Consider the following 17,301-nt stretch of genomic DNA (forward strand, 5'->3'; position numbering starts at 1 on the left):
TCTGATCTATTATTAGTACAGTCCCCTCGTTTTCTTCTGGCTTGCGTTTGTAGTGTATCTTTTCCCAGACTTTTACTTTCAATCTTTCTGTTTTCTTATGTTCTATAAATGTCTTGTGGTCACCCCCAGCCCCTCCCGCAGGGAATTCGGAATGTTTCGCTTAAAAGGGAGTGGTTAAAACCAGCCCCTTGCCATGACTCTCTGGGACACCAGCTTCTCCTGGAGTCTTCGCCCTATCCCTCCTCCCCGACTGCTCTGCAGGCAGGGATGTGGTCCAGGCTGCGGGGAGGCCGATTGTCCCCCTCGGGGCAGCTGGCCTGGGAGTCACCAGCACGGCCCCTGGGAGGCCGCTCCCGGCGTGGCTGCTTGCTCACTGTGGGAGTGGGGGGTCTACAGACGAGCAATCTCTGGGCACCAGGGTGCTGGCTGCCACTGGGCGTCATGACCCCTGGGTCCTCTCCACGGACAGCAAGGACACAGGCGTGTGTGCTAACTCACACGCATCTACAAAATACTTTCAGCTGGATCCGTATTAAGCTGAACATGGGTTCGTGTTCTAATCCGTGACCACATGAGTCCTTCCGGCCTCACTCCCCCGCTCATCTGTCCACTCCCCCACCCCAACAGAGAGAAACCGCACCCCCCTGGCCGTCCCCCACTTGCTTACATTGTCAATTGTAGCAGACGTGCACGGTGGTCTCGGAACCGTTAACAGTACATCCGTGGGACGCAATCAACAAGAACGCGGCGCTATGTTTCTTCCGCCTTGAGTTGTAAAGATTCCGCTAGTTTCCGAGTTACTTCTGTCAGCATCCACCCCCGTCCTGCAAGTGCAGTGATTTCATACATTCAAAACGTAGTCACAGTCTCTGGTCACGTTCCTCATCCCGTCCTGGGGTCCCCTGACCTCCGAGATGACACGTGGTTTTCAGTTTGCCTGCACGAAGGTTCGCTCTGCTCTAAGTGCCACGCGTCCACCATTACAGTGCCACACAGCATCGGGTTCACACCCCGAAACGCCTCCTAGGGTAACGTCTTGACCGCGTGTCTTCTCTCTTGCCTTGGTTTGGAGTCGTCGCCTTCGTTTCGTTTTGTCCTTCCGGTCACTTGGCAGCTGTTACACGGTTTTTCTCTTTGGTGGCTTACAAAACATTTGTCCTTGACTTAGCGGCAGCTACCACGAGCTGGCACCCTGTCCTTTACCAGCACAACGCGAAGGCCGCGCGGTGCAGGCTAACCCCAACCCCACCGTCTCTGACTCTGGAGCCGCCGAGTCACAAGTCCCAATTCCTGTATTTTATTTATTTATTTTTTTTATTTTTTTTAACGTTTTATTCATTTTTGAGACAGGGAGAGACAGAGCATGAACAGGGGAGGGTCAGAGAGAGGGAGACACAGAATCTGAAACAGGCTCCAGGCTCTGAGCCGTCAACACAGAGCCCGACGCGGGGCTCGAACTCACGGACCGCGAGATCGTGACCTGAGCCGAAGTCTTAACCGACTGAGCCACCCAGGTGCCCCATCAATTCCTGTATTTTAAACACCACGAGAAAGAAGCCCCGGGGCGGCTCAGTCGGTTGAGCGTCTGAGTCTTGATTTCAGCTGAGGTCAGGATCCTAGAGTCGTGGGCTCGGGCCCCGCCTTGGGCTCTGTGCTGCGTGTGGAGCCCTCTTAAGATTCTCTCCCTCTCCCTCCCTCCGCACCCTTCTCCCCAGCTTGTGCACGCGCTCGCTCTCTCTAAAACAAAACAGAACACCCCACCATGAGACATCATCCCTTTTGTTTTATGGAGTTTACACACACACGTTTACCATTGTTCTTTGTTTTTTCTTTTTCTTATGACCCAAGATCACCCCACACGTGAGTCGGCCGGTGGTGGTCTCAATTTGGGTTTGTCTGGAGATACCTTTATCTTACCTTCACATTGGAAAGACGTTCTCGCCCGGCGCCGCATCCCAGACTGGGGGGAGGCAGCATCCACCCCGTGGGCTTCCGCGTCGCGGGTGGGACGCGGGCGCTGGTCTGCCGCTCCCTCGAGAGCCCGCTGTCTTGATTGTCCGGTTGCTTCCAAACATTTTCTCTTCGCTTGCGCCTTTCTGCAGACTGCTGTTCTCACTCCTGCAGCTCATTCCTGCAGTTTCCACCACTTGCCCCCCCCTCCCCGTGTCCTCCCCTCCCCCCGCCGTGGAGCTGCCAGCCCGGTGAGTCCGCCCGCGGACACCCTGACGCCGCTCACTCCACTTGGCCCTTTTCCGATCCTGCCAGGTCTGTTTTTGTGGCTTCCAGCGGGAGAACCGGCCAGGCTTAGTCTCGGAGTTCAAGGCTAAACCTCCTGACTTCACTTGCAGAAGGTCTGGATGCAATAGTTTGCTTTGTCTTGGCCTTTTTACCTGAGGTAAGAGTCTTGCCATATCGGCAGAAGAGGGCAGTAATGACCTTCCTACGCCCCGCCTCCCAGCCCTGACGGGGTGGGGGTGGCGGCATCCTTTAACACCTGTGGCAACTGAACCCCCTTCAACGTCCTCGGGTCCCGCTTTATTAAACCCCCTAAAACCGAGTTTTCTTCGGCCGGCCTCCTCTCCCCCAGAAAGCAAACACCAAGACATCCCGACAACAAAGACCACGTCGTTTATTTACAAAGGCCAGTGTGGAGGTTGGGGAGGTCAGAAGGAAGAGCCACACACACCCTCTCCGGATTGCTCAGGACGCTTTCCCACTCGGGAGACAATTGTGCCCCTCGCGCCTCCATATTCTCAGCCACGGGTCCTCCGAGCAGCTGCGCGAAGCCGCAGAGAGAAGAGGCGACAGGAGCCTCCCCTGCGCTCGACACAGCAACGTCCAATTCCACACCAAAGGCGTCGCCGCAGCCCCCTCCTTCCCTTCCTCAAATAGAACTCTCTGGCCTGGAAGGAAACGGTGAAGGATCCAAAGGCCGGGGCTGCAGGGGTAGGGACCCCTCTACTGTTCCCCGACAGCTTCAGGACCACACTGCCCTTGGGGTGCCCCGGTGCCCAGAGGCCCAGGACCTAGCTCCCTGGGCTGTGTGCACTCCTGCCCCGGCCCAGCCCTCCCGCCTACCTCTCTGGTGGGAGACAGCTCGGAACCAGAAACCAACAAGGAATCTGCTGTCCTATGCCGCTCGAGTGTGTGTGTGTGTGTGTGTGTGTGTGTGTGTGTGTGTGTGTGTGTGAGTACCCACCGCATACACACCCGCTGCTGAGACAGACCCCAATCCCTTCGTGTCTCGTGAGGGGGACTGAGACCCTGGTACCTGGGGATGCAGGCGGGTCCTGGAAACGGAGCCGGCAGGAGCCCCCGTGAACCGTGTCGCTTGGCTTCCTGAGCCCTTCCTGCGGCTCAGACCCCGTTAGCATCTCCAGGGCCCTCTGCCAGGCCTGAGCCTGGACCCCGCCTAAGGGAGCTCCGTGGGGCCTCCACTCCCAAAGTGTCCATTCCAAGTGCCAGCCGCTGAGCCTGCGACTCAGTTCGTTTTCCCATCCCCCTCCTCCAGAAAATCTCCTCCCTCCTTTGCACCCAACTCCATCGGGCCGGTCCAGGGCTTGGTTCCTCACACAGAGTGTGGTGTCTGGTCTCCCCCTTCGGACGGGACATCCCAACAAAGCCTGGATGAAGGGACCAGGATGGGGGGGGGCGGGGGGGGGGGGGGATGGAAAAGAGAGCCTGTCCCCACCCCCCCAACCGCCAGCCCTGCTTCAGTGTGTGGTCCCAGCAGGGGTCAGGCTGCAGGTGGAGAGAGAGAGACAGAGGAGTCGCCACAAGTAACCAGACAACAAGCAGAGCCCTAGAGGCACACACGAAGACCCCGCCCCAGTCCCTCCTCCCACCCAGCATGGCCAGGCCACCACCACCAGAGGTCTACAGGCTGTGCCAGGAGGCGGTGGGGCCAGGAGCTGGGGCCGACCGGCGACACTGTGAAAACCACTTGAACAGCCCTGCTGGAGCAGGGCCCAGAGCAAAGACTCCATAAGAGATGTACAAGTAAACCCAAAATGCGCAGGGCACTGGGGCGAGGGCCCGTGCCCCTAAAGTCACCCTGCTGTCTGGAGAGGACGGGGTGGGGAGATGGGCGGCAGGCAAAGGGCTGGGGCCGACAGAGGAGCCAGGCGCTGGCGCCCAGGGAAGGGAGAGGCAGGAGGCGCGGCCGGGGGGTTAGGAGAGCTGCGAGCCCAGGAGTCTCTCGATGGCTGCGTTGACGTCCCCTCCTGTGGCAATCAGGGCCTGCAGGTTAGCTTCACGGTTGATGAAGCCCATGGAGTTGAGCTGCTCCAGCTGCTGCTGGAACCGTACTTCCGGCGTCGTCTGCACCTGCAGAGGACGGGCCTCGTGAAGGGGGCGCAGGGCCACCCCCTTCTGGCGTCTGCACCTGCAGAGGACGGGCCTCTCTGAGTCCGAGGTTTACGGCGCAGAGCAGACGACCAGTAGGTCTTCTCCAGCATCCTCAGACCCAACCAGCAGGCAGGGAAGGGTGAGCCTCAGGGGTCACGGAGCCTGCACCCCACATCAGTCAACGACTGTGTAACAGAAGGTGGGGGTGCCTTTCTGAACATTTCGAAGTAACAGACGGGCCTAGAGCAGCCTATATTCCTAACCACTTTCTGTCCCTGGGGAGGTTAATGGCGCTCCAGAAGCCAAATGGTGTGTGCTCGGTAAGACGCACGGTCTGCACAAAGTCCACCCCCAGCCCTGCCCCCGGCAGTCTTCAAGCAGGGAGCCAGGGGAAAGGCCAGGGAAGGGCCCCAGGAAAGAAAGAACCTGTTCGATCACGGTTAGCCAATCAACAAACACCATTATTTACAGAAGAGAAGGCTTTTCGTGTCTGACACTCCTATATACATCTCCTGGAAATGCTTTCCCAAAGGATGTGCAGGAAGCACTAGCCTTGGCCGTGAAGGAGCCCAGCAGTGACAGGCCGCCCAGCCTCTGATAGGGTGAACGCACTGTCCCCAGAAGGAAAGGATGTGCCGAGGGTCACAGAAGCCCCCTAACGTGCAGCACGAGAGCCTTCTCCAGGGTTGGGTGCTGCTTCTCCTCACGGTCCGCAGGATCTAAGCCGGACTGGACCTTCCTTGGTGACTCTTGGTCCAACCCTTCTACAGGGTTCTGTAGAACAGAACCTTCTGCAGAGCTGGGCACACTTAAGTTTCCGTCAAAAGGGTCCTCCCAGACAAGTTAGGGAAGCCAGAGAAAGGTTAAGGGCCTCACCTGAGGTCAACCCTACTCCTCACCCAATCCCCTAGCCTTGACTTTGCAACACAGGGTTCTAGTTACCTCGTCCCCCAGAACCCTCGGCGCTAGTCTTGGAGGAGGAGGCTGATTTAATCACCAAAGGACCCTGTGATAGAAGGAAGCAGCGGTAGGACATGGTGGTTAAGGTGTGTAAACTCAGGAGCCAGCATACCTTGGCCTCATTACTTACTGGCTGCGTGACTCTGAGCAAGCCACTTACCCTCTCTGGGCCTCAGTTTCCCCCTTTTATAACACAGAGATAGCAGCTTCTTTCCAAGGCCGTTGTGAGGAGTGGAGCGAAGGTGCTCTCGCACACGAGGCATGAGAACGGCCCCCAGAGCCCGGTAAGTTCTATCATTACTCTCGTCTGCATCACACAGCCGCAAAAGCCAACGTGGAGAAGGCGGCAACCGGCCCAAGGCCAGCAAGGGTTAGACCAAGCCCTGCGGGCGGCGGTCCGGCTGGCTCCAAACCCGCTCTGCCTCTCCAGGCTGCCGCCACCCCCCCACACCGCCGGCCCCGCAGCCCCGCGTACCTGGGAGTTCCCGCCCCCTGCCAACAGCTGGACCATCTGCTGCATGAGGTGCTGGGGAGCATTGGGAGCCCCCGCTGGAGAAGGCGTGGCAGGGGGCGCTGGCGAGGAGGTGGGGGCCTCGGGCGCAGACCCAGTGTCGCTGCCTGCCGGGGCCGCCGGGGTCCGGGACATCCCGAAGGAGCCAAGGCTGCAGGCAGGAGAGACCAAGAGGTGGGAGGCAGCCTCTGAGAAAGGGATGGGAACGTGAGGTCCAGAAGGCGGAGCGCACAAGCAGGAGAGCAGACCCTCAGAGCGGCGGGGCGGGGCCTGGCGCGGAGGCGGAGCCAGAGCCTTGTGCCCCTCCCCCCCGCCCCGGCCCCGCCCTCACCTGGGTACCAGCCCAGGGGCCTCGGTCTGCAGGGTCTGCAGGCCCTGCTGGATCTGCAGCAGGGCCTGCATGGCGCGGGGGTTGGTGAGCACGGACAGGGACTCCGGGTTCTGCATCTGGCGGGAAACAGGCAAAGGAAGGCAGTGGTGGCAGGACGCAGGCGGCCACCCGGAGCTCTGCTCTGCCTCCCCCCCACCCCACGCCCCGTGTCCCTGGCCCCGAGAGCCTCACCCACCTGCTGCAGGAAGACGGGGAGCTGGAGGCGGAGCTGCTCCTGCAGCTGGGGGTTCCCCGCAAAGAGCGGCACGTTCACCATCATCTGCGGGGTGAAGGCGGGAGGGAGGCCTGGGCCCACCCGCCCTCAGAATCCCGGCGGCCTGTCTCCCTCGGCACCCCCACCGCCGTGGGGGATCTGGGTCCCCGTGCATCCCGAAGGCCTCCCGGGGGCAGTGAGAGGAGACGGAACCGCGCTCCGGGCCTCGGGCCAGGGCTTGCAGCCCCGCGTCTGGCGTTGACGGTGTCCCCAAGTACAGGGCGCACTGGGCACCACGCCACGTTCCGGGCGCTCTACTCGTATGAGCTCACTGCGCCCCCCGGGACGCCGTGAGGGAGGGGCCACGGCCACGGCCACTACAGGTGAGCAAACTTGGAGGCTCGGGAGGGGCTGAGCTCACGCAGCTGGGGGGGCGGGACCAGAGACAGGAGCCCAGGCCGTCTGGCTCCCGCGGCTCCCGCCCACTGCGCAGGACCTGCCCCCGCACCGCGTACCTGAGCAGCGAAGTCGGGGTTCTGGGCCAGCGTCTGCATCATGCTGCGCATGTAGGGGGCAGAGATAACGTTCTGCATCAGCTGCGGGTTTTCAGAGATCTGCTGGAGGAGAGCCTGCATCTCGGGGCTGTTGAACACTCCTAGCACGAGGAGGAAGACGACAAGGACAAAGGGGTCCAGATGGAAACCAGATGCCTGCCCCTCTTCCATCTCCCTTACTTCCAACGTTGAGCCGTTAGGGAGCTCAGAGGGGCGGCGAAAAGCCGACCCCAGTTCAGGGGCGTGGGCCCCAGCTCTGGCCTTGCTTCCGCCCGGCCCCTCTCCCAGCTGCTCTACGGACAAGCAGGTTGGAAACTGGGTCTCATTCCCCCCCCCCCCCCCCCCCCACCGGGGCCGTTCCAGGAAAGGGTCTGACAGAGGTCACATAGGCTCGTGGTTGGCAGTCTTTCTTAGTGGCAGAGGCCCTTTCCTCAAACCAGATGTCACTCCGAACCAAGTGTGACAAGGGACTGGCTGGAGCCCCTCCCACTCAGTCCCTTCTCCTTCTGGGGAAAGTCCGGACTCCCGGACTCAGGAGTACAATTTGAAAGCCACAGGTCATAAGGGGACTGGAGCACACGGAGGGGAAGGGACTCTCCTGATCGAGGTGCCAGCCCCCCCCCCCCCCCCCCCCGACCAGGGCATCTACCAGAGACGTCCCCGGGGTCACATGTACAGTCCCAGTCCAGATAGTGGGGCCTCCCCAAGGGTTGTGCACAGCCCGCCCCTGTCTGTCCATGGCAAGTCCACACATCCTTCTCCCCCAGCCTCACACCTGCCTGTCCCTGGGAGCGCCCGGTTCCTCCCACACCCACTTGCCCAGGTTGACCCATTTGCCTGGATGGTACCAGCAGTGCTGAGCGCTTCGGAGTGGGGCCTGCTTTACTCTGTGCCGTCACTCAGGCTGCTCCAGGGACGTCAGGACACAGCCCAAACCACCCCTCATCCCAAGGGGGCAGAGCTTCTGCCCCAGGCTGCAGACCCCCCCCCTCCGGGGCTTCAGTACAGGCTCACCTGTCTTCAGGAGGCTGCAGCAGTGCGAGCCCCATTCAGTCCTGGGGCAGAGGGGACTACCCTGGTGACCCCACTAAGCTCCTTCCAGCCCAGGACATACCTGACCCCAGGCTAGCCGCATTGATCCCAAAGGGGTTGGAGACTGTCGGGTGCACCTGGCTGGTCCCCGATCCTCCGGTGCCCTCCCCCCCCGGACCCGGGGGCCTGGGAGGTGGGGGGCGAGGGGCTCCAGGGGTTAGGGAGGGGCTCTCGGTTCTCAGTCCGCAGAGGCTGGGAGGACGAGCTGTCGGAGTTCCCGGCCAGGGAAGAGAAGGGGTTGTTGCCAAACTGGGAGGAGGGAAAGGTTCTGGGTTAAGGACCGAAACAAACCAGGGTGAGGGCTAGGCCCCCCGCGCCTCTCACCTAACAGCCTCCCCTCCCTGGGAGAGGGAGGGGGTGGGAGGTCCCGGAGGCCCTCAGCTCCAGTTCTGGCCTGGAGACGGGCAGCCACACCCTCACCTTGCAGGGTGGGAGGTGGCCAGTGCAGGAGCGGCCAGGGGATGAGGAAACCCCTCAGGTAACTGGAAACTTCCCGCCTTCCCCGAGGGCTCCAAAGACTTGGTCTCTAGTCTCCTTTGTGCCCTGTGGTACTTTACACACACCTCCTCATCGCGTAAGGACACATAGGTCTTCCTCAGGTCTTCAGGGGCACAGGCAAGGTCACCTTTGCGCCCCACCCTTCCCCTGACACTAGTAGGTGCTCAATAAATAATTGTTGGCTTGAGGGGAGCTGGCTCTCTGCTTCAGCCCTGGGCTGCCTCTAGGCGTCCCCCTGTCCAGCCGTCTTGGTCCAATAGGACCTCCCCAGAAGCCCAGGTCTTCTTCATGGCATTCTGTCCCTCCAAGCACACGCAGGGGAGCCCCTCAGGGGCACTCATCTCCGGCTGAGCGTGCCCTCCTTCCGCTGCTTCCCCCGCACAGCCTTCTCCTCGGCCTCCTTCCTTCAGCTACATAGGCTTCCTCAGCACCAGGCTGCCTGCTGTCCCCCAGGATGGCCTCGGGGTCGGCACCCCCATCACATGGCGTGCTGCCCAAGGTGGCAATGGAACTTCCTCTGGATCCCCCGGCACCCGGGCAAGAGCTCTGTCCAGTGCTGTGCTCGCTGAGGGAGTCTGTGCCCTATTTCCCTGCTCCAGCCCCCCCCATCCTGAGGTCCTGGGTGGTCCTCAGCTGCACAGCTTCAGCCCCTTGTCACCGCGGGGTCTCCTGCTCATTCAGAGCAGGTCGTGGGGACCAGAGCAGCCAAGGCCCTCCAGCTCTGAGCCGGGCTTCCTCCGCCTTACCAGATGCCTGCTGGGATGACAGCCAGGAGGCCAGGGTCTGTGTACCCCAGCCTCAGGCTTTGTCCCTATTTCACACTTCCTGTTCTGGTAACTCACCTGGCACCCACCACCGCTGAGTTCTGGGCCCCCTAGTTTTCCCCATGCTGTCTATAGACTGAATCTCTTTCTGACCACCCTCGGGCAATCACAGCTGCCATTTATTGAGCACCTACTATGTACCAGGCATGTTTCTTCTAACGTTTACAGCAGCCCTCCAATGTACCAGTTCTCAAAGTGTGGTCCTGGGACCCTTGCAAGGCTTAACCCTGGTTTTAGAATTCTGAGATGCTATTTGCCTTTTTTCACTCTTGTTGTTTTCATGAGTGTTCAGTGGCGTTTCCCAGAGGCTATGTGACATGTGATGCTGCACCAGACCGAGCGCGGAAGCAGAACTGGGTCCCACAGCAAAGCCAGATGGCAAGGGAGTCTGCAAAAGTTAGAACAAGGCCGCTCTCCTCTAAAGTTTTGTTTTGGAAAATTAAGTTATTTTTCAAGCGAATGCGCTCTTTATATTAACGTGTAGGGTATTTACTGTCATTTTAAAACGAATTAATCGACCTTCTGTAAGTTTCTCGGTCTTAATTTCAGCTACAGTGGCTATCAAGAGACCCAACCCACAAAAAGAAAACCTTTTTGAGGTCCTCAATAATTCTTAAGGGTATAAAGGGGTCCTGAGGCCAAAAGGGTCAAGAATCACGGCTGTGTTATATCACTTCCATTTTGAAAACATGGACGCTAAGACTCAGAAAGGTTAAGCAGCTAACTTAAAACTGCACCACCAAAAGTGGTGCATTAGGTATTTGAACCCAGGTTTGCCGACGCCAAAAGTCTGTTCTTTTAGTTATTCCAATGGTTCTTACAATTTGGCCTGCATCAGAGTTAGCCGGAGGGCTTGTTATAAGCCTTTCTCAGCTCCTTGGTTTTTTTTTAACCAGATGCATGCATTACTTGGATATACGTTTTTAATTAAATACTTAAATAAAACTTAAACAAATTCCTTTAAAAACTCATAGTTGATCCCGACGAGCACGTTCTAAGATTTGCAACAGCACTGCCAAGAACAACCAAGAAGACGCAGGAGAGTAAGGTGAGGGGTTTGCTCTACCAGAAGCCCAGGCTTAATTAGGACAATGTGATATCACTGCAAGGACAGACGGACCGACCAGCGGGCCCGCGTACAGTCAGCTAGACTCACACTTATCTGTGGAGATTTGGTGTGGGACGGAGGCGGCGTGAACAAGGAAATCTGTTGGGACAGCACAGACCACGCAGGACGTGGCGCTCTCGTCCACAAGGAAAAAGGAACATGAGATCCCACCCTCCCGCCTGGGCCCTGGTTTGGGGTGTGTGTGTGTGTTCCGTTCGTGAAACTCCATCAAGCCGCACGCTTATGATGTGTGTCCCTTTCTGAAGCCACGTTATTCTCCAAGAAAAGTATTCGTAGGAAATGTTTTTAAAAAGCAGGTTAAAATTATATGAATGGCAGCATGCCACTTCTAGGAGGTTTAAAAATATGCAAAACAATACTCTACATTATTTACAGATACAAACATAGGCCATAAAAGAATCAAAGCGGTAAACACCAACTTCTCGGTGGCAGTTAGCTCTGGAGAGGGAAGGAGCTGTAAACTGGGGCAGGGCTGCACGAAGCTACACTTCTTTCTGTAAAGCCTTATTTGCAAGTATAAAATACGCCCAGGAAATTATAAAAAACACTAACAGTAGTCACCTCTGAGGTAGAAAAGAGGTGGCTGGGAGATGGAACCAGAAGGACGGATCCCTTATTGTTTACTTTGTATAACTTCGGAACTTTGAGGTGTGTAAATATTTGTATCACGTATTTAGTGTAAATTAAACTTAAAGAAAAAAAGAACCCAAAAGGCACTGACACTACATTCAGGGACGTGAAAGGAGGCTGTACTTTTGTGTATACTTCTTACGTATTTGGAAGAATCCCTAAGGTACTTTTCAAAGTGCATGTTCCCAGGGCCTGATTCCAGAGAGTGAGTCAGTAAGAGGCTCGAAGGTGGGAACCAGGAATCTGACGATCGGCGAGCCCCCCTGGGTGATTCTGATGCAGGTGATCCAAGGACCACACTTGAGACACACTGCCGGCCCCACGGCCCCTGAGCCCCCGGGGCAAGAAGCTGTCGGACGCTTTGCACGCTACACCCCGCCCCGCTTCCCTGGGGAATTCTGCTACCTTCCACCCTGCTGCCCCGCCCCATGCCAGGCTGGACCACCCCCGCCTGTGCTGTGAGAACCGCTCTCAAGCCAAGGCCCACTGTCGGAGGGCTGCGTAGGCAAAGAGGCTGACTTGGATCCGGGGATAGGGAATCCTGAGCCCAAACAGCCCTCCCACAGCCCAGCCCCTGGTCCCACCTGTTCCCGGGCAGCACTGAACATCGGCTCTTGGATGTCCGTGTACATGCGGCGGAGGGCGTTATACCCTCCGGGGATGCTCTCCAGGTTGCTCAGGGCCCGGTCCTGGTTCCGCATCATTTCTTGCATCATGGCTGGATTTCGAGCAAGCTCCATGGTCTGGTGGAGAAGGGAGAGAGACAGGAAGAACCCCAGAACCCGGGGGGGGGGGCACCAGGCTTGGACGGGGGTGGGCCCTGAGGAGGAGGTCTGTCCCAGGACTAGGGTCCAGGGCCCAGGAACTGCCCCACAGCGGCAGGGTGGCAAGTAAATTCCTCCCTCTACTGTCATCTTGGCTCTGTCCCTGCCTGCAAGGGTAGTCTGCCTGGCTTTGTGCTGCGGTACAATGACCCAGGGGTGGGGGGGCGAGGACAGCAGCTTCTCTTCCTCAGGTTCAGGAGGCCCTCGAACCTGAGGCCCTCGGAAGTACAGGGAGCAAAAGGAAACTGGTAGGAAAGGACATGAGGAGGAGGAGGAGGAGGAAGCAGAGGAGAGTAACATCTGAGCACCTATGATACACAGGCACCCAGCTAAGTAATTCACACAACGGAAGTCACGTGCTCCCCATGATAATTGTCCCAAGGAGATATTTCTGTCCCTATTCTGCAGATGAGGAAATAGGCTGAGACTCACTGGGGACACACAGCCGGTTAGTGGTGGGGCCAGGTTTTGAGGCCAGATCACTCTGTCTGTCCAAGACCACACTGCGGTTCCCAGAAGATGACCATAAGTTGGGGAGGGAAAGGATTCACGCTGGGGCGACACGACCAGCACCCTCTAACCCCACCCCCAGGTCTCCGGCCTGGCCAAACCTTGAGAAACCCGTGGACGGGATGGGGGCTCACTCTCAATAAGGGCTGGCCTGTGTCAACCCAGGAGACAGCAGTGCATGACGGGGGACAAAGGGCACCCTGCCTGGGATGCCTTCCCTGTCCCTACTCCCAAGTCCCTCCACAAGTGCTCACTAAAGCACCTTTACGTCTAAGACGGGACCCTGACTCCTTACCCCATAATTCACTCATTCTCTAAGTGTTTCCAGAGTGACTTCCACGCACAGGAGCAATTCTAGGCAGGGAAGAAAACACCCGCAAGTCCCTGCTCCGAAGCCACTTATCTCCAGGGGAACCCAGCACCGGTGCCCACGGCTCTGCTGACGTCATCTCTCCTCTTCCCCCGGGGGACTGGGCCATGAGACAGGGCTCCCGAAGCCTGACACGCCGCCGCTGCCGGGCGTCCTTCGGCCACCAGCCCTGCCCGGCCCAGCCGCGACGCTCCACGAACACCCTACACCCAGGCCTTTGCACGTGCTGTCCCTCAGGCCTGAACACTCTCCTCTTTTTCTTCCTCCGGCTCATGATTCCTCCTCTGGGTCTCAGCGTGGCTGACACTTCCTCCAGAGCCTCCTCTGAGCGCTCCCCCCCCCTCCCCGGGGCCAGGAGCCCTTCTCTTAGGGGATCCCGCGACTATGACATCACCAACCACGCCACGTTACTACTGCGCGCTTGCTTGTCCCATTTCCTTTTGAGACCAGAAGTTCCTGGAAAGCTAGGCCTGTGCCTTGTCGTCACTACACCCCCAGTGCTCCAAACAGGGCTGCCGGATGAGTAAGTCACCAAATAAGCCAAGGCAGGGCGAGGTGGGAAAAGTCCCACCGGTGTCTTGCCCGTCCCCACCCCAACCTTCTCTCACACCCACCTGCCTCATGAGCTCCGGGTTGTTGAGCATGTGGCTGATCTCAGGGTTCCGCTCCATCAACTGCTGCATCTGGGGGTTGGCCATGATCATGTGGCGCATCAGGTCGGGGTTAGACATCATGTCCTGGACCAGGGGGTTCTCCATGATCTGCGACAGCATCTCGGGGTTGGACATCAGCTGTCTCTGCATTTGCTGCTGCAGCTCCATGAAGTTGGCGGAGCCCAGGCCCAGGCTGCCCAGGCCCAGGAGGCCCCCAAAGCCAGCTGCGGGGAGGGGCCAGGGTCACGGCCGGCCGCAAAACCCTGCCCCCACCTGGCCACAGCCGCCGAATGCAGGCCTCCGCGACGGGCCCTGTCTGCTTCTGGCATCGCCCCTTTCCAACCCTTCCCCGGGCCCAAGCCCTGGCCCGCTGCCGGCAGAGACGGGAGCCTAGCAGACCGAGATCTCTCCGGAAGCCGAGGCCGAGAGCCGGAGCTGGGCACGGCACTGAGCAAAGAGACGGTGACCAGCGATGGCCTGCTGAATGAGCCTAGACACTCCCCAGCTGGCTGCTGCTGGACCCACTCTGTCCCCAAACTCCAATATCCTCGCCCCGCATTCCCCACGTCCGCAACCTCATTTCTCCCGTCCCCTTAACGTTCACACCATGCTCCCCTCCTCTGGGAGGCCCTCATAGACGGATGTCCTCCCCTGCTCCGCTCAAGCAGCAATGTCTGGAACCCTATGTCCAGGGGTTCCCTGTCCCCATCAGACCAGGAGCAGGGACCATGTTTCTGCCTCCTCTTGGCTCTCCCCCGCGCCCTAGCCCAAAGCAGGACTGTGACCTCCTCCCTCAGGGGCTTACAGAGTATGGATGCAGTAGCGCTGGGGGGTCCCTCCCCAGCCCCTGGGGAGGGCCCCCCCCCCACTGCTCCTCCGGCTTCCGCTGCCAGCATCCGAAGTGGCGCTGCCAGAGGTGGAGGGCTGGGCAGGGGCGGCGGGTGAAGCAGGCGTGGTGGAGGGGTGCCGAGGCAGGGTCTGGAGTGGACGGGGAGGAAGCAGTGGTGGCAGCTGGGTCTGGAGCCCTGAGGACAGAGAAGTGAAGTCCCAGCTGAGGTGATCTCAGAGGAGGACTTTCGGTGCTCTACTACCCTATCACAAGCCACCCTCCTGAGCAGCCCTCGGGCGGGGGTTGCAGTAACGCTGGGGGCAGTTAGTAATTCAGGCGGCCGAGGGAGAAGCTAGCAACGCACCATCTGCCTCCGGGCATTCTGGGAGAGGTGAGTCCCGGACCTTGCAGGGCCCTCCAGGTACAGGTGAGTGACGGGGGGGGGGGGGTGGGGGGGGGGGGGGCGGGGGGGGGGGGGGGGGCGGGGGGGGGGAGGCCTGATCGGAAGTTGGATGTGCTCCTCTCCTGGACTTACTTCTGAGGGGTCTTGATGACCAGATGGACAGTGAGCCCATCCTTGATCCCATGCTGGTTCAGGGTGTCCCCATCCTTGAGGATCTTGCCTGCGAAGATCAGGACCAGCTGATCCTGCTGAGCCTTAAACCTCCTGGAGATCTCCTCTTTGAACTGTGGTCAGGAGGCAGAAGTCACTGCGGAGGCTCCTGGGCTCCACCCCCCCAGGGACCCTGCCTCTAGCGCCCCCCCCCCCCCCCCCCCCCCGGGGGAAGTCCCTTCTGTAGTCTCAACTCCATCCAGCCTGCTGCGATAAGCAGGCCCCTTTGTTAACCAAAGAGAAGGACCGGTGACGTCCCCTCTCAGCTCAACCCCTGGGGTCTCCCACCCCATAAGGCCCTTGCTGCTTCCTGCCACCCCCTCCGCAGTCCCTCTGCCCAGCTCCCTGTGAGGGCCCTGCCCTGCTGGCCCCTGCCCATCCCAACTCCTGCAACAGCCTTCCACCCAGGCCCTGTCCACCCCACCCCACCCCGCCCCGCCTCCGTTCTCAGACCCCAACTTTCCTCACGCCCAGCCATCTTGCAACAACTAGGACAAGCATCCCAGCAGTGACTCCTCAGGAGTTAAGAGTCTCAGTCCCATGAGATACGTATGAGTCATTATCTCCATTTTAAAGGTGAGGAAACTGAGGCTCAGAGCAGTTACATAACTGCACTGAAACGCAGGACTTGACCCCAAAGCCCCAGCTCTTGACCAAACACACTGTCTCTCAATTCAAGCTGACTTCAAATTCAGCTTTGCAGGGCAGAGAATGTAAGTTCTGGAATGCAGTCACTTTACAAGGGGGGAGAGGGAGCAGTGATGGCACTAAAGACTGGCTTGGGAGAGCGAGACTCCCCAAATCTATCAGCTCTCCCCTCCAAAACAAACTTAAACCAAAACAGACACTCTCAGTAAAGAGTGCACTTGCTAAGCAAACGCAGCTTCCAGAGCCCTTCCTTCCAACCAGATGGCCTGTGTTAAGCCCCGCCTGCGTGAAATTGTGGAGCAGCCACAGGAGGTGCGAACACAGGAAAAGCTCCCTCATTCACTCATTCAACACACTTTTATTGAGCACCTACTGCACACCGTAAGTCCCAGAGAGGCCGAGGGCCCACCGTAACCCCCTCGATTTGGGAGCGTCGGAAGGATCCGGGCCCGGGGAAATGCTCCCCCGGCGCCCCGCGTCCCAGAACCCGGAGGCGCCCCCCGCCCGCTCTCCTGGCGCAGCGCCGTGCCCGGAGCCCTCCCGGCCTCGGCGCCCCGGCTCCCCGGCCATTCCCCGCGGCGCACGCTGCCCTCAAGGCCCTGGTCCTTCCCCTGCGCGGTGCCAGGTGCCCCCCTCCCCACTCTCCGCCACGCCCCCAGCCCAGGCCACAAGGCGCGCCCCGGCCTCGCGTCCGCCGCACGCGCCGCGCTCGCCGGCTCCCTCTCGCCGGACGCCCCCAGCCCCGCTCCGCGCCTCCCGCCCCTCCGAGAGCCTGCGGGGCCCCCGCCCGCCGCCCCAGCGCCTCGGGGCCACCCCTCTCTTCGCAGACCCCTCCTCCGCGACCCTCGCCGCGCGTACTACCTCCTTGACGGAGGCTCGATCGCAGATCACGATTTCCTCCTTGTCCTTGGGGGTCTTGACGGTGACCCGAATGGGGGGCCTGGCCTCGGCCCCGCTCGGCTCCGCCATGCCGCCGCCGCCACCCGGCCGCCCGCCAGCCCGCCCCGGCTCCTCCTCCTCCTCCTCCTCCTCCTCCTCCTCCCCGCCCGGCCGGCCGGCTCGACTCCGGCCTCCGCCCCTCCGCACCCCCCCCCTGCCCTGCCCTCCCCTCCCCGCGGCCGCGCCGCCCTCCGGACCAGCGGCGCCCACAGCGCCCCGGGCGGCCTGGGGGGGCACTGCAGCCGGGGCCGCGCCGCCGCACCGGGCCTCACGGGGCGGGGCGGGCTCCCCACGACAGCCGGCAGCCAGCCCAGGCCGGCCGCCTCCGCGGGCACTCCCGCTCGCGGACAAAACGCTGTCCCCGTCACCGCGTTGGCTCCGTTCCCGGGCCCCTCCCGCCTTGGAGGCTGAGTTCGCCCACTTCTGGACGTCCACCCAAGATCTCACCTCTAGGACTGACTATGCCCCCGAAGGTCGTGGCCTGCACGACGTTACTAAGTACGGCTCCGGGAGCCTGGGTTCGGCAGGCGCGGCCTTTCTGAGCCTTTCTCATCCCACAGGGCCGTGCATAACGTAGGAAACTGCTTTCAAAAGTAACAAACGTGTGCCTGACAAATACGGGGATTGCTGTTTTCAGTTACTGGTCGTGGATTGTCAAGCGGGCATGATGACGCTTCTGTCCCCGGGGAGGGGTTAAACGTCCTTTCAGTACTGCCACTGTCCTTTTCGCTCCCGCTCTTTCCGCCCCCCTCCACCGCGTGGTCCCCGGGGAAAGGCGAACTACAG

General features: G+C 60.1%; 1 protein-coding gene across 1 annotated transcript; it reads right to left on the reverse strand.

Moving 5' to 3' along the window:
* Window positions 1-2,605: 2,605 nt before the first annotated feature.
* Window positions 2,606-16,616, reverse strand: UBQLN4 (ubiquilin 4). Its single transcript, XM_053908797.1, is given in 14 exon segments — window positions 2,606-4,326; window positions 5,783-5,969; window positions 6,150-6,265; window positions 6,385-6,468; window positions 6,918-7,057; window positions 8,071-8,161; window positions 8,163-8,297; window positions 11,714-11,872; window positions 13,448-13,710; window positions 14,292-14,352; window positions 14,354-14,449; window positions 14,451-14,511; window positions 14,851-15,002; window positions 16,438-16,616. Coding segments are annotated over 14 exon segments (1,809 nt in total). The 5' UTR covers window positions 16,546-16,616; the 3' UTR covers window positions 2,606-4,170.
* Between the last annotated feature and the right edge of the window lie 685 nt (window positions 16,617-17,301).

Source organism: Panthera pardus, unplaced genomic scaffold (assembly GCF_024362965.1).
Source record: "Panthera pardus isolate Hobbes unplaced genomic scaffold, ASM2436296v1 HiC_scaffold_21, whole genome shotgun sequence".
Lineage (NCBI taxonomy): Eukaryota > Metazoa > Chordata > Mammalia > Carnivora > Felidae > Panthera > Panthera pardus.